Source organism: Aythya ferina, assembly GCF_964211825.1.
Source record: "Aythya ferina genome assembly, chromosome: 9".
In the NCBI taxonomy this organism is placed as follows: domain Eukaryota; kingdom Metazoa; phylum Chordata; class Aves; order Anseriformes; family Anatidae; genus Aythya; species Aythya ferina.
The window spans coordinates 21,114,971-21,128,468 of record NC_140305.1 but is presented as its reverse complement, the minus strand read 5'-3'; the positions used below and the strand labels follow the sequence as shown (position 1 = coordinate 21,128,468).

The following is a 13,498-nucleotide window of genomic DNA, read 5'->3' as shown; positions in this document are numbered from 1 at the left end:
ATTCTTATTGTTATTTGTGTTTAGCAGCTGCGTAAAATAGCATACAAGGCAAGAAATCTGAAAAGAGAGTAATAATGTGATGCATAGTGTTAACTCACTGGTTTTGGAAATATCCATTTATCTTGGTTAAATAAAAGCTTAGCCCAAGTACTAAGCCAAGTAATCATGATTAGGGAGAGAAAAAGACATTCACCTCCTTAGAAACTCAATACTCTTCAACATTAATAGCACTGCAGTGACATAGCTTGAAGCTGGATGCTTGCTGTAATTAATATAGATTATTGGCAGATGAGGAATGAAAGTATCTGTGCCTGCTCCTGACATTGTTTTCATTCTAGACCAGTTATGAGACCAAAATACATTGGGCTTTTGTTTTGGAGACATGTCCCTTTCACTGTTCAGAGTGCTCTGCTGGCCTCAGAGGACTGCAGAGATTTTGTTCCCTTTGTTGTCTCAAAACTGCATAGAAGGCATATGCATTGTTCTCCCTTATAGAGACTTTGCTTTTGTTCTTTCTCATTATCTTCTTTCCTGACTCTCAAGAAAAATTGGTTTTATGCTAAAAAGTATATTACAAGAACACGTCTACATAGAGATTCATAAGCTCTCAAGGTATTAGTTTTTTAGGGAGGCTAAGTCTGCATTTGTACCATCCAGTGTATCGTGTGCTGAACTCATCCACAAAGCTGGTGATTTAGTGCTTAGACTGATTTTTACCTAAGAGACTGGTGCTGCACTGCACTAAGCCCAGCTCATCAGCCTCGTCTCTGTAGTCATTTGACTCACTTGACTCCCCCAGATTTCCCATCCACTTCGTACAACTATTTTGGTAGATATTGTGACTGCTTTTCTGCAAAATGACGCTGTTCCTATTCTCTCTTGTGTGAGCACATCATTATTATCTTTTATGTTGTGTTTCCTAACTTTCTAATCCTCTGCCTTATTACAGCCCATTTCATTTCTAACTTTCCAGCAGGCTTGCTCCCCAGGCTGGATTTGATCTCTGCACATGAATCTATCAGAAATGTTGATTGCAACTGCTGATCATATTCAAATACCAAAGGGCTACAGATAATGAAGTCTAGGTTCTGAAAGGGTGAGAAATCACCACAGGGTATTTACACTGCAGAATTTACCATTTTGTACTAAGACAAAAAGGAAACATGCTCATGAGCTCTGAACTGTGTTCTTTGATTTACCACAGAGGTGCCTACTTCACATCTTCATGTCTCATTTCTGTAGGATGGGGTTACTAAATCTGCCTTTCCCCATCAAGATCATTTCTTAGTCTTAAGGAAGACAAGTCATTTCTACTCGGTGTATGTAATAACCAGGTTTACACACTAATGTGGTCGGTACTATTCCCAGCCTGACTGAACATGTGTCTGTGTCCAGAGGTCCTCCAGCAGGTCCAAGACACCGCTAGTGTGGGCAGAGGGATCGAGCTCACATTCCTCTTGTTCCTCCCATCTGGCGATCTCAGACACTTAGATTCAGCTAACTGGCATATGCCAGCAGATTTAATACGTCTTTCAATGACAGCCAGGGAAAATCAGGCAGCGCAGAGTTAAATAGCATGCTTGAATTGCTGGGTCACATTGGCAGTGCTGGTCCAGCACTCCTGGTCCTCTTCTCTGGCCACTGTTTTGGATCCGATTTTTCTTGACATACCTGCACAAACCCAGTGCAATAGCAGCTGCCTACAAAGGTGAAACAGCACAACTACATCTAAAGCAGGAAGCCAACCTGCTCACCAGGGAGGCAGCATGGTCTGCTGGGCTTGTGCACTGCTCTGAGCCAGGGACAAGTCAATTAAGTGCTTGTGCAAATCATCTGCTTTGCCTGTATATCCCCTGCACCTTGGTTTCACGCCTGCAATTTTGCAATAATAAAAACATCTCTTGGTAATGGTCTTTAGTAAGACGTGATATGTGAAACCTGGGTGGTGGTCTGGTATTCACACTGACTGCCCACCCGTCAGCAGCAAACACGTTCAGCCCACTGCAGGCTGCTAGAGCCTAGTAAAAATTAACAAGCTACTAAATGCGGACTGCTGCATTTTGCCACAGAAAATTAAGTCAAACAACAGCTAAAATAGAGGAGGAGAGGGGGGGAAAGGAGAGCAGAGAAGGCAGACCAAAGGCAGCATAAGAGTTGTATTTATTTTTTAATCCCATCTCTTTTAGCGTCTGCGATGAACGCTGTAACTAAAGGAATCTAACTGAATTAGAATTTCAATATGTCCTGAGCAGATTGGAGCCGTTTCCATTCATGAGCAGCACGTCCCAGCTGTAATTGCCTGCTTGCTTATCCACACAGCTCTTTACAGCTAATCCAAATGTGGACTCAAAAATAAATAGTGCCAGAGCATTCAGTTCCCGATGGGCAGCCGTTTCAGCATCGCCTCTGCCTTTGCTTTGTTCCGGCCGGTGCTCTCGATGGCACGGGGACTGGCTCAAAGGAGATAAAAGATGATTGACCCTCTCAGGGAATTAGGTGGGAGAAAAACCGCTCCTGCTATAGCTGCCCTGCCTGTTTGTGCTGTTCCTCTGGGTGCTGCCTTGCGGCTGTTTATCTCCCTCTGTCCTCACCTCTCTCCCCAGCCACGTTGCTCCTCTGATCCCATTCTCTGTTGTGGCTTTCTGAGGGCAGTTGGTGTCCTCCCTGTTCCCCTCTGTGTGCTCCTATCCACACACACCATCAGGGTTTTAGCACTGCTTTCCTCAAATGAAACATCTCTTCGGGGATATTTAAAAGCCATGCACTTCTCAGATCAGGTCTTTTTTGGAAGTGTGTGAAGCTGAGGCACTGCTGCACATAGCTGGAGCTGGAGGGGACGACCCTGCTGATGGGACTTGGCACTGCACGAAGCAGGGCTCTGCCTTTGCTCTCTGACATGGGGATCTGCACATGTCCACCCTCCTCACCAGGGGAGAGGTAACTGCCCACCCTCTTCCAGGCTATTTTCTCCACTAAGCCCACCACAGAGTTTCTGGGAGACATTGGATCAGTCTCAGCAGCCTCTGTGCCATAAGTTAAAAGAAATTTTGCCTTTAAAAACAAAACCAAATGCACCTGTATTTTGCCCAAAGCTGAGCTGCATCCCCGTGTGATGACTTGTCACTGGTAGCCTCATTCTTCTCCTCCTTTGGACACGGAGCCTCCTTTAGCCATGTCTGTCCCCTGGGAGCCCAGAAAGACCACCCTGGGTCCTGGACATTAACCTTCAGCTCAAAACCTAGGTGGAGAGCTCAGCTCCAAGCTCGGGAGAGATTTAGAAAAAGGTCTAGAAATAGAGGTGCATTCATTAATGCAGCATCATTAGCGATCAGTCTTCCTAAACATTTGTCAGTACATTAACACCAGCTCCCCAGTGTCCATTTTTCCCCTTCCCATAACAAGGAACCCAAATTCAAGGTCACCTGCCAGTTGGATTAGTCAGGTAGTAGAGCCGGAGCTCCGGAGATGCTCCAACGAGAAGGGTTATTTATGTCCCTCTGTCCTGCACCGTGCCATTAGCTTGCGGTACATCAAGGTCTGGTCACGGGGCAGAAATGCACTGTTTGATATTGCTGTTGCTGCTTCACGATTTACTGTTGTTGCTGCCAGGGCGTTAAATGTTCCCTAAGTGGTAACTGTCGTCCGCTAATGTAGATACATTTCTTTTATGAGTTAGCTTATTGCTGTCTCTCTTAGTCTACTCTATTCTTCTGCTATGGCCACAGACAAGTGGAATTAGGGCAAGCAGATCACAATATAATACCCAAAGCACCTGCTAAGGATTTTGAGATTCACCCTCAGAATTACCTCTCTTTTGGAGCAATATGAAGCAGGCCTTCACCAGCAGGTTCTCCTCACACCACGGGCCTCAGGTGTTTGCTGCTGGTGGTGGGAGACATGCTGATATTCCTTAGTGGAAACTTTGTCGGGTTTTCTAGTGAGGTCTATAAAATTCACTGGAAGATAATGTTCAAGAAGAAGACAAGACTAGGAGAAGATGAGAGAAGATGGGTTAGGCCTGGCAGAGGTTTTGGTGTCACAGGCTCTTAGAGGTGCTCTCAAGCCAGCCCAGAGCAGTAAAGTGCCCTGGGCATGGGTGTAAATGTGTTCATAGGAGTTGTGCAGTTTGTACTCTGAGCCTCTCCCATAAGCATTGTACATTTATTCAGGACAGGTCCCCAGTGCCAAGAACAAGGTGTGTTTTGTAAAATCCAAAACTTGGCCTTCTTGACTGTCTCTGTGGCAACAGTGCCAAGAGGCAAATGTGTTGAGGCCACATGGGGTAAATAATGAAGGAAACAACCTTGTTCAGGCAAAACTGAGCAGAAAGCCCAGGGTCCAACCCAGCATCCTGACTCTGACTGTACAAAAGAGAAGTTACACCAGGTACAGCAGCTTGCTGGTAAGATGCCCTGTGGGAGTATTCTCCAGGAGGAGACAGTTGTGTAGGTTGTAGCCATTATATTTTAGAAGTCTTACAAAGGTCTTCAAAGGAGGGCCTTGGAGGGGGGATCTTAACATTACTGGTCTGCAGAAGGCTTTTACCTCAGAGCTAACCCTCACCTAAAGGAAACTCAGACCTCAGTCACTTCTGGCCTGTGGAGTGGCTGCCGTGATGCCATCAGTGTTAGGATTTTACACAAGATTAGGGATGCAATTGCGTGCTAAACAGTGACCATTAGCTTGGATTGCCCAGCTAATGAAGCAGGCAGCATTAACGCAATCACGTAGGGACTGCTGCAAGGCACTGGCACTATGAGGAGTGTCTGAAATCACGCTGACCTCGTGGGGAAGGACAGCCCCCTTCCTCTGCTGGCATCCCCACAGTGGGACAGGCCCTCTGCTGTGATTTGCTCTAGAGTTTGTGAATCTGCTCCCTCCCTGCTGAGGAAGCTCAGCCAGCTCAGGCAGGCAGCAGAAGCTGCTAGTTACTTCTAATGCATGCCCAAGTATTGCTCAAAGAAGAACTGACTCTCTGGTAGAGTTCATCACCACCTCTGTCTGGCTCCAGGAGAACTCAGGCTGTGGGAGCACAGCCAGTTGGGCTTTCTTCTGGGCAGTTCACATATGACACCCTCAAGGGAGCAGTGATGAATATATAATTTTATTTCCCAGCAACAGGGAGCCTTGGGGCTTAGGCTGGGAGAGGTCTTGGTCCAACATCCGATATGGCCTCCAGCTCTTGGACATCTGCTCTGCACTCTTCGGCTCGGTGCAGAAACACCAGCATGAGGATTAGACCCAAGGACACACAGCACATTTCTGGCTGTGATCACCATAAAAACACTTTTTAGCTGGTGGCTGATAGATGCTATTTCACCTTCTAAACTACAGTTATTACAGGAAGGAAGGGCTTACAAGATTTGTCCTTCATATCCACCACTGCTCTGCCATCCCCATTATTTTACATCTCACCTCACGTTAACGAATGGTCCATCTTCAAAGCACGCTGGGCACAGCCACAGGGGATTTGGCACATTGGAAGTAACTTGGACTGCTGCTTTGCATGGGCAGTGACAAAAACTATCCCTCTTCCCCCAGGTCCTTCCATCGTCCCACTGCAGCAAGCAAAAACAACACTGGGCAACCCTCTAAAATGTTTATTTGGACCAGTGGCCGGAGCTCTACATCTTACAGACATGATGAGAAAAGGTAAATGGCATTGATGCTGGTTGTCTCGGATGGGTTTTGAATCTCTAGGAGTGTGCCCTATCACGGCTCCTCAGTGGGGGCATAGGAAGAGGGAGGGGGGATGCAAAGGGTGCATCCTCTTATCCCTTTCTCCCCCCAGCTCCTCTCTGAGGTCCATCCCTGAGGCTGGCATGCACGCATTGCACATTTTATGGCACACCAATCCCCAGGTGTAGTTTTGCAGCCACAGCTCTATGCCTTTCACAGGTGTCCTGCTTCCAGCCAGGAGCCCAGAGCACACCCACCCCCCTCCTTACACTGCTCACAGCCCCCTTTCTCCAAACCATGTCTAACTGTTCCACATCTGGGTGATGTGTCTAGCTCTTGGAGATGTTTTCTGTTCCTGTGCACACGCGTGAGGGCAAGCATGTGTGCAAGGCACTGCACAGCAGATGGGTGATGACAAGCAGGTGGAAAGGGAGGTGGCTACTGGGAGAGTGCCAGCCCGCTTCAGTGGTGTTGCTGGATGAAATAGGCTGACGAAACAGAGGAATAAACGAATTACTGGGTCTCCCGGGGGGCAGAGAATTGCACAGAGGAGAAGGAAAGGGAAGGAGAGGTTTTAAGTCCTCAGACAAAGCAGCACTCAGTTGGGAATGAAAGAAGTTAAATATCACTGATGAAAGAACAATTGTCAGTAATACTCAGACTCATCCTTCCAAAATCTCTCTCCTTTGTAGTAAGATTTGCTGGACAGCTTGTCTTGTCACAACCGGACGCATTTCCCTTTCTTTTCTTTCCCCCTTCTCCCTTGACTCCTCTCCTTCAGTTCTCCTTGCAGTCACTGCTAAATGCAATCACAAAAAATCAGACTCCAGTGAAACAAAAGCAGAGGTCAGTACATCTACAGTGCCAATTAGCAAAACACACTCCTCAGATATTCTAATGAGACATTACTGCTGGCATCTGCTTGGGAAAATGGGCTGGTGAGTTCAGGCCCCAGAGCTGCCCTCAGGATGCAGAGTTTCTTTGGAGAATTAACTAGTCTGCTGAACTCTGCTGCAAAGGCCATGTAGGTGCTCAGCTTTGGATACTCTGATCCCAAAGAGATATTTGGAGGACCTCAACTTGGCAGCAGGTTTCCATGGACTTTCGGATGGAGCTGGCTCTCTGCCTCTTGCATTTCTGCAGGTGTCCTCTGCAACTGCATTTTCCCCAGGCCAATGTTCTGTGTGAATACAGACATGGACGGGATGGTCCAAGGCTAGGCACTTGCAGGAGATATCTGCCCACAGGACGGGCTGGCCAGGAGCCACGTGCTCCTGATTAGCACAGCCTTCAGCTCCTAGCATGCCTTCCTGCAGGGCTGGCTGACTTGGGCTGGGCGCTGTGCTAAGCAGGGCTGGCCAGCATCTGGTCTGCTCAGACCTGGGCAGAGCTCACCCCATCTGCCTGGAGAGGTGGGAGCAGCACCCCTGTACCTACACGCTGGCCTTGGCAATTTCAGGTGCCTTGTCAAGCCATCAGGAAGGATCGTTCATACCCTATGAGTGATAAATAAATGCAGGATGGAAGGGGAAGAAGAGAAAATGGGAACAGGAGAGTGCTGACCACAGCCTCAGGGCTGCAGAAGAGAGGTGTGAATGTGGAGCAAGTGTTGCTGATGGGAGGGATTCATTTGCTAGTGTCTGGCAGGAATTTTAACACATGTAAGGTCACTGGCAGCATCACTGTACCAAACAGGCAGTGCATTTTAGACAAATAACATCCCCTAAGCGATCCTTTCCTAGGAATTCTGTGTTCTTTAAGCTTCAGATGGGAAATTGTCAGCTGGGGCAGCAAACTTTCGTAGCAGCAAACCTTAATAATAGCCTGCTGCAGCAATGGGTCATTGCTGCAGGGGAATCGTCTCCTCCTGGGTGGGAGGTGTCTTACCAGCATCTGCTTCTGCAGGACCAAGGCCAAAAGTTATATTTGTTGCTCTGTTTTAGAAATCTGCTGTTCCCCATCTGCCACTTTTAGGCTTTGGAAACCTAACCAAGCCCTCATTCTTCCTCAGCTGTCCATTATGTTTCCACAGTACTGTAAGACTGGAAAACCAGAGCACTGGATTGGTGTGGTTCGGTTTGGTCTGGTTTGGTGGGGACAAGGGAGGGAATAAAGTGAGTGAAATCTGTTCTTACCAATAGGAATCCTTCCACAACCACCATGAAGATTTGTGTAAGAGCTCCAGGGAGATCGCATGTTGCCATAGCTCTAACAACAAAAAGCAATGCGGTTAAATATACCCAGTAAAGAAAAATGTAAAGAAATTGGCTTCTGAGCAGAAAAGCCCCTGAGCACTGGCAATACTGTAGGTAACAAACAGGAGTTTTCTGAGTTTTGCATTCAAGGATTTCTGATATCAGCAGACATCTCAACATGAGGTAATTTGAGTGACTTCTGAATACTAACTGTGATATACGAGTGGTAAATGTGAATTCAAAGTCACTCTGAATAATGCAAGCAGACAGGTATCCCCCCTGCCAACCCCACAGCAGCTCTGTGCTGACAGAGGCAGCATCTCCCTCAGCACCTGCACCATGGCCCATCTGCAAGGGAAGAAATTTGAGTGGAGGTAACTCATATTTATCTTCTGAAAAATAAAGCAATTGCAGGTGCCTGGTTATTCTAGTTTTCCAGTTTCCTGGTTATTCAGTTTTCCAGAACCTGGATTGCCTTTGCAGCATGCTTAGATCTACCCATTTGGGAGTGAAATGAGAACTGGTATACTGGAGAAGCCTTACCTCAGCCCCCTCCTGCTCTGTGTGACAGCACCTGGCTGCAAACCCTTAGGACCTTTTCTACTAAACACCAATAAATCCATCACATCCCCCGGGCTGCAGAGAAGTCCTGCCCCAGCAACCCACAGAGCACATGGGGAGCATGTGGCAAGCCTCATCCTTTATGTAAGCTGGTGCTAAAAGCTCATGTCCCCCATGATGGCAAAGGAAGGCCTTGGCTGCAGCAAATATGAGCAACTCTGCAGATGTAGAACTTCTTTAGGAAGGCTGGCTGGCTCAGACCAGCACTATAGTTCTCCCTGGTGGTCTAGTATTCGGGCTAATAACATAACCCAGGCTGCCAGAATCCCTCACACAGGTCCTTCCCCTCCCTTCTCCTGAAGGGCACAGAAGGAGCTATGGAGCATCCTGCAGAGGGATCCCTGCTCTGCTGCGAGGGGGGAGATACAGAGAGGGAAATCTCTGCTCTGTCCCCGGCAGGCACGGTCACAGCCGAGGTTTCCTCTCTGGCAGCTGAATCTGGGTAGAGCAGCCAGCCCGTATCCTGCGAGCAATTTGGCAAAAGGAACACGGAGATTTAGCAGGGGAGAACTTCAGTTTGGAAATGATGAGGACAGCAAAGACCTTTCGTCCTTGGAGGATTGCTTTCCATTAAATGTCTTTGCAGAATCTGTGCTCTGACAGCTGGCACTGCTTTAAAAACAAACTACACCCCCACCCACGCCAGTGTCCTATCTGGGGAGTTGTCACACGTAATCACAAGTATTCGATGGAGTCCCCAAGATGCACGGTGTCGGGGTGCAGTGCTGTGTGTGTACGCAGGGCAGCCGTCAGCTAATTGCAGCTGTGCAGCCCTGGGATACAGAATCAGCCGGCTGAGCACAACGCCTTGCCGGCTCACCGAGCAGGGAGAGGTCCCTGGGCTGCGCCACAAGTTCACACGTACCCAAAATCCTCCCCTCCCCACAGAGCAGCAAGCACACGGGCAGATGCCATAGCTGCTGCTCCAGCTGAGGCGATGCTGAGGCTGCCCTGCTAGTGGCAAAATGTTGTATGTACACTATCCTGTCCCCAAAACCAGGGCTCTGTAGTACAAAATGCGCAGCCAGGTAATAGCTGGTGTTCCTGGTGTGACAGGGAGCATATTGCTCCTTCCCCAGAGCTGTCAGGAGTGGGAGGAGGAGGAGGGATGGTCAGGCAGTGTGTCTCCTGGGTGGTATCAGGGCTGCTGTCCACCCACCACGAGGCAGGTGGGGACCACACACCGTCCTCTTTGCCCACCACCTGCCAGAGAGTGCATCTCTACAATGCACCCTTCAGTCCCTCTTTTTCTACCTCTCATTCTACATCAGAAGGATGAAATACATCAGGAGTATTTGCAACAATTCTCAATTAGCTGTTTGTTTTTAAATTGTTCATCGGTGACCCTTCTTATGTTCTAGCTGCTCTGGTGACATCAGTGAGTGATGGCACTGTGTGCTCTGTGTCTACATGCAGACATGAGTTATGCTGTGTGATCGGGTAATGTTCTGGAACTGCATGACAATTTCTTCCTTCCTGCCGACTTCCATTTGGGAGCACTGCAAATCCTAATAGCAGCTCTCAGAGTTAAATACAGTTTGATAAATAATAATAGAAAAGTAGCGTTAGATTATTGCTCTACATCACTTCTTTGAAGGCAACGGCATCTACCAGTTCACAATATATTTTTCTCCCCAGCACCAGGGAAATTTTTGACAGGCTGAATTACCATTTAATTTCCAACTAGAAAAACACTGACAAGCTTTAAAGGATGGTTTTGAAGAGAAATCATGGACAGCTAAAGATGTAAATTACAGTAGGATGAAGAAACTTCAGGGGGTCATAGGTATGGGAGACTATCTGACTGCACTAGCACCTAAGCACAATTTTTGCTGTAAAACCCCACACCATATGTGCTTTGCCTGGCTATGACTCATCATCTAAACACAAATTCAATTCCAGCTTCAAGGAGTTTATGATTGAACTTTTTTTTCTTGTTTCTACTGTGCTTATGTATGATTTTGCATCTGTCTTAACTCTATTTCCTTGTCCCTATTAGTGGATGTAAATTACACGGTTGGTCTGTCACATGGTGCTTTTTTTCCATGGTTGCGTGAAACTTGGTGGTTTCAGCTTAAAAGAGTGGTGGGTTTGCTAGAGCCCAAAGTGATGTTGATGTTGCTCACCTGCCATTTTGCAGACAGTAGAAGAGGAACTTCTTCCACGTGTACCTCTATGTCCATGTTATGGTGGTGCCAGGGCTCAGAGGCGTGCGGTTCACATGCTTCGGGTGCTGCCTGGATGATTCAAAAGAACCGTAACAGAAAACACAGGAGATTTTGACCATCCTCAGGTCTGTAAGTACATTTTAAACCCACAAAGTTTGAGTGTGTTTGAAATGTACTCAAATATTTCCTTCTTCACCATTGTGTCCTCATGACCCATTGAATCATCAAAGGCTCGGAGATGAAAGAAGGACTTATGGTTAGAAAATGGAAAGGACTCTGCTGAAGGGGGAATGGTTTGTTGTATCTTCTTTTTTTTTTTTTTAATCCCAGAACAAATAGCTTTAGTGAATAATTTTCTGTGAGGGTTTTCAATGTAATGAGTAACGGGTCTTCCAGAAAGCAATTTTAAAAATAAAGTAAATAAGCTCCGATCAAAAAAAAAAAAAAAAAAAAACAAAAAAAAACACCACAGAAATCAATTGCAAAATCCCCATAGTGTTTCATGAGCTTTGAGTCACACTCAGCGTGGAAAATTTCCACTAACCTATAGGGAATCAAGAAAGAACACTGTCCTTTCATAAAAAATCGGTGACTACTTTCTTCAGGCTCTTTCCTACATGTAACGTAAGACCTGTTACTATACTGAACTGAAGAAAAGACACCTCCTATAACTAAATATCTTCTGGTGGCCAGAATTGGCATTGAGGGGTCAAATTCATCCACAGTAGAATTATGCTGAGCCAATGAAGCTGCACCAAAGAAGGATTTACTGAGCTGGCACAAGTGTCTAATCTTTCTATTTGCAATAAGAGGTTTTTACCTTTTCAGAAATGGCTGTAATTTGTTTTGGAGATGAATAAATTTCCACCAGGTCAGAGTGAATCCATTGAAAATGGACACCTGAGGACCCTTAAGCCTTTCTCACCCACAAGATGGGTATGGAGGTGGAACTGCCCACCCCGCAGAGGGCTCATTGATTAAATATGAACTTCACATAAGAATGTATTATTTTCAACCTCAGAAATATTTACCAAAAAATCAGGGATCACGATCTACTGGACAAAAGGAAAACAGTCACAGCCCTAAAAGCTGGAGAAGACCGGGCCATACTCCTCGGGCTGGCCATGATGGTGTGCTCTATCATGATGTACTTTCTCCTGGGAATCACCCTGCTGCGGTCTTACATGCAAAGGTAATTTCATTACAGTTGCCCTGACCTCACACGCTCTGTTCCAGATGACTTACTGTTGATTATTCTTTTAACTATTTTTTTTTTTTTTTCCTTTGGTCAACATACATCAGATTCTGCATTTGCTTACCCCAGTATAAATTACGCGTAGCTACAGTGAAAAGCAAGCTGAGCAATGCCAGCATAAGCAAGGGAAGTATTAGATCCCTGTTTGACGAAATCTTGATCCATAAGCCTTAGACTTGCCACAGTTTAACATATCTATAATATCCACATCAGCTGGCTTGCAGCCTACTGAGCTCTGTAAGCCTCGCAAAGGCTGTTGCTGTAAAGCCCAGGCAAACTCTGGAGAGAACAGCAAAAATATTTAGCTGCCTCAAGAAACAATGCATTTACAAATGAAAAATGAAGAATCTATCTGGGAAAGAAATCCAGCTGCTTTGGAGCATGTAGTTTTCCATGTAGGTTACTGCTTTCATGTCAACAAGTGAAATCCTCCCAAAATAGAGTAATTTGCTGAAAGTGAAGGATCATCTTTCATCATTACTGCTCTGTACTTAATTTTTCTGAGTCTTTCTCTGGCTTTCTTCTCTGGTATTGAGCAGAAAGTTTGGCCTGTAATTCATTAGCAGTATTTGAAAGCAGTTTTCAAGCACCAACCCTATTTAAAATTCAGCCTAGACTGTAATAAGGCTGTCAACAATGTTTTTTCTGCTCTGATCAGCAAAGTTAGGAGAATGAAAAATGCATAATTGCGGATCAAAAGGCTGGTGTATCATGCCCAAACCCACTCTGAGGTAGTGGCCAATACCTGGCACATGCTGGCTTATCCCCAGCAGGCTTCATATTTAGATATGCACAATTAGTGCCTGAAGGTAACTGGTATGAATACCCTCCATTCTAATGGTGCACCTGCAGGAAAATATTCCTTCTTGACCCTGCCCCAATAAAGAAAAAAAAGAAACACACAAACCCACAATGCATAAACTGTGCTGATTTTCAGCATCTTAGTTGTGTGATAAAGGTATTTGTCCCTTTTTAAATCCAGGCAAAGTTTAGCTTTTCGAAGATAGGGATCAAGCCCTTTTAAGTATCTAAGAGTATTTGCATTTCCAAATTGCTCTCCCAGACCTTTTAGCAATACCAGGGTCAATTGTAGAGGCTGTTAAGGTCAGAACTGCTCATGTGGAAAGATGATTTATATTACAATCTATGTGAAAAATTGCCAGAAGATACCAAAGCACCTATGAAGTACCACATATTCCAACTTCACAAGTCTGTTGTAGGTAGGTGTTAGTTTATCCTCCCCATACATGAATAAAGGTTAAAGTGAGGAAACGAAGGCTACCCTGTGCTGTCACGTCTCTCGGTGCAGCCAGATCTCCTTAGGGGCTATTTTCCTTTGCAGACAGCAATACCCATCCAGCAGAATGCTTCCTGGGAAGAAAAAAAGAAAGAGAAAAAAAAAAAAATCTTTCATTCGATTTCCCTCCAGAAATCATAGCATAATTTAATAAAAATGTAAAACAGAATATACAAGCGTAATTACTGCCAAAATGAAATACCAAGAGAATTAGTCAGCAATCTTGGCTATCACTTATCACTGAAAGCCTTTTGCAGGCTTCGGCACGGAGCAAGCAGACCTT

At 45.9% G+C, this 13,498-nt stretch overlaps 1 protein-coding gene and 1 long non-coding RNA gene across 11 annotated transcripts in view; one reads left to right on the top strand and one right to left on the bottom strand.

The window, feature by feature from the left end:
• Positions 1-13,498, top strand: part of KCNMB2 (potassium calcium-activated channel subfamily M regulatory beta subunit 2) — a 130,647-nt gene that overhangs the window by 109,934 nt on the left and 7,215 nt on the right. For 5 of the 9 annotated variants that reach the window (XM_084528811.1, XM_084528809.1, XM_084528813.1 and 2 more), the window contains exons 2-3: positions 5,542-5,652; positions 11,685-11,855. In XM_084528811.1, the coding sequence (XP_084384937.1) occupies positions 5,542-5,652; positions 11,685-11,855 (282 nt within the window). The remainder of the gene's footprint in view (positions 1-5,541; positions 5,653-11,684; positions 11,856-13,498) is intronic. The other 4 variants (XM_084528812.1, XM_084528816.1, XM_084528817.1 and 1 more) reach the window with 3 other exon arrangements.
• LOC311441127 overlaps positions 5,586-13,498 on the bottom strand; it is a 30,007-nt gene continuing 22,094 nt past the window's right edge. The window contains exons 2-4 of one of the 2 annotated variants that reach the window (XR_014695810.1): positions 13,201-13,289; positions 10,622-10,732; positions 5,586-7,887 (exon numbers count right to left, since the gene is read on the bottom strand). This is a non-coding gene — a long non-coding RNA (uncharacterized lncRNA). Of the gene's footprint in view, positions 7,888-10,621; positions 10,789-13,200; positions 13,290-13,498 lie in introns of those variants that run through there. The other variant, XR_014695811.1, reaches the window with a different exon arrangement.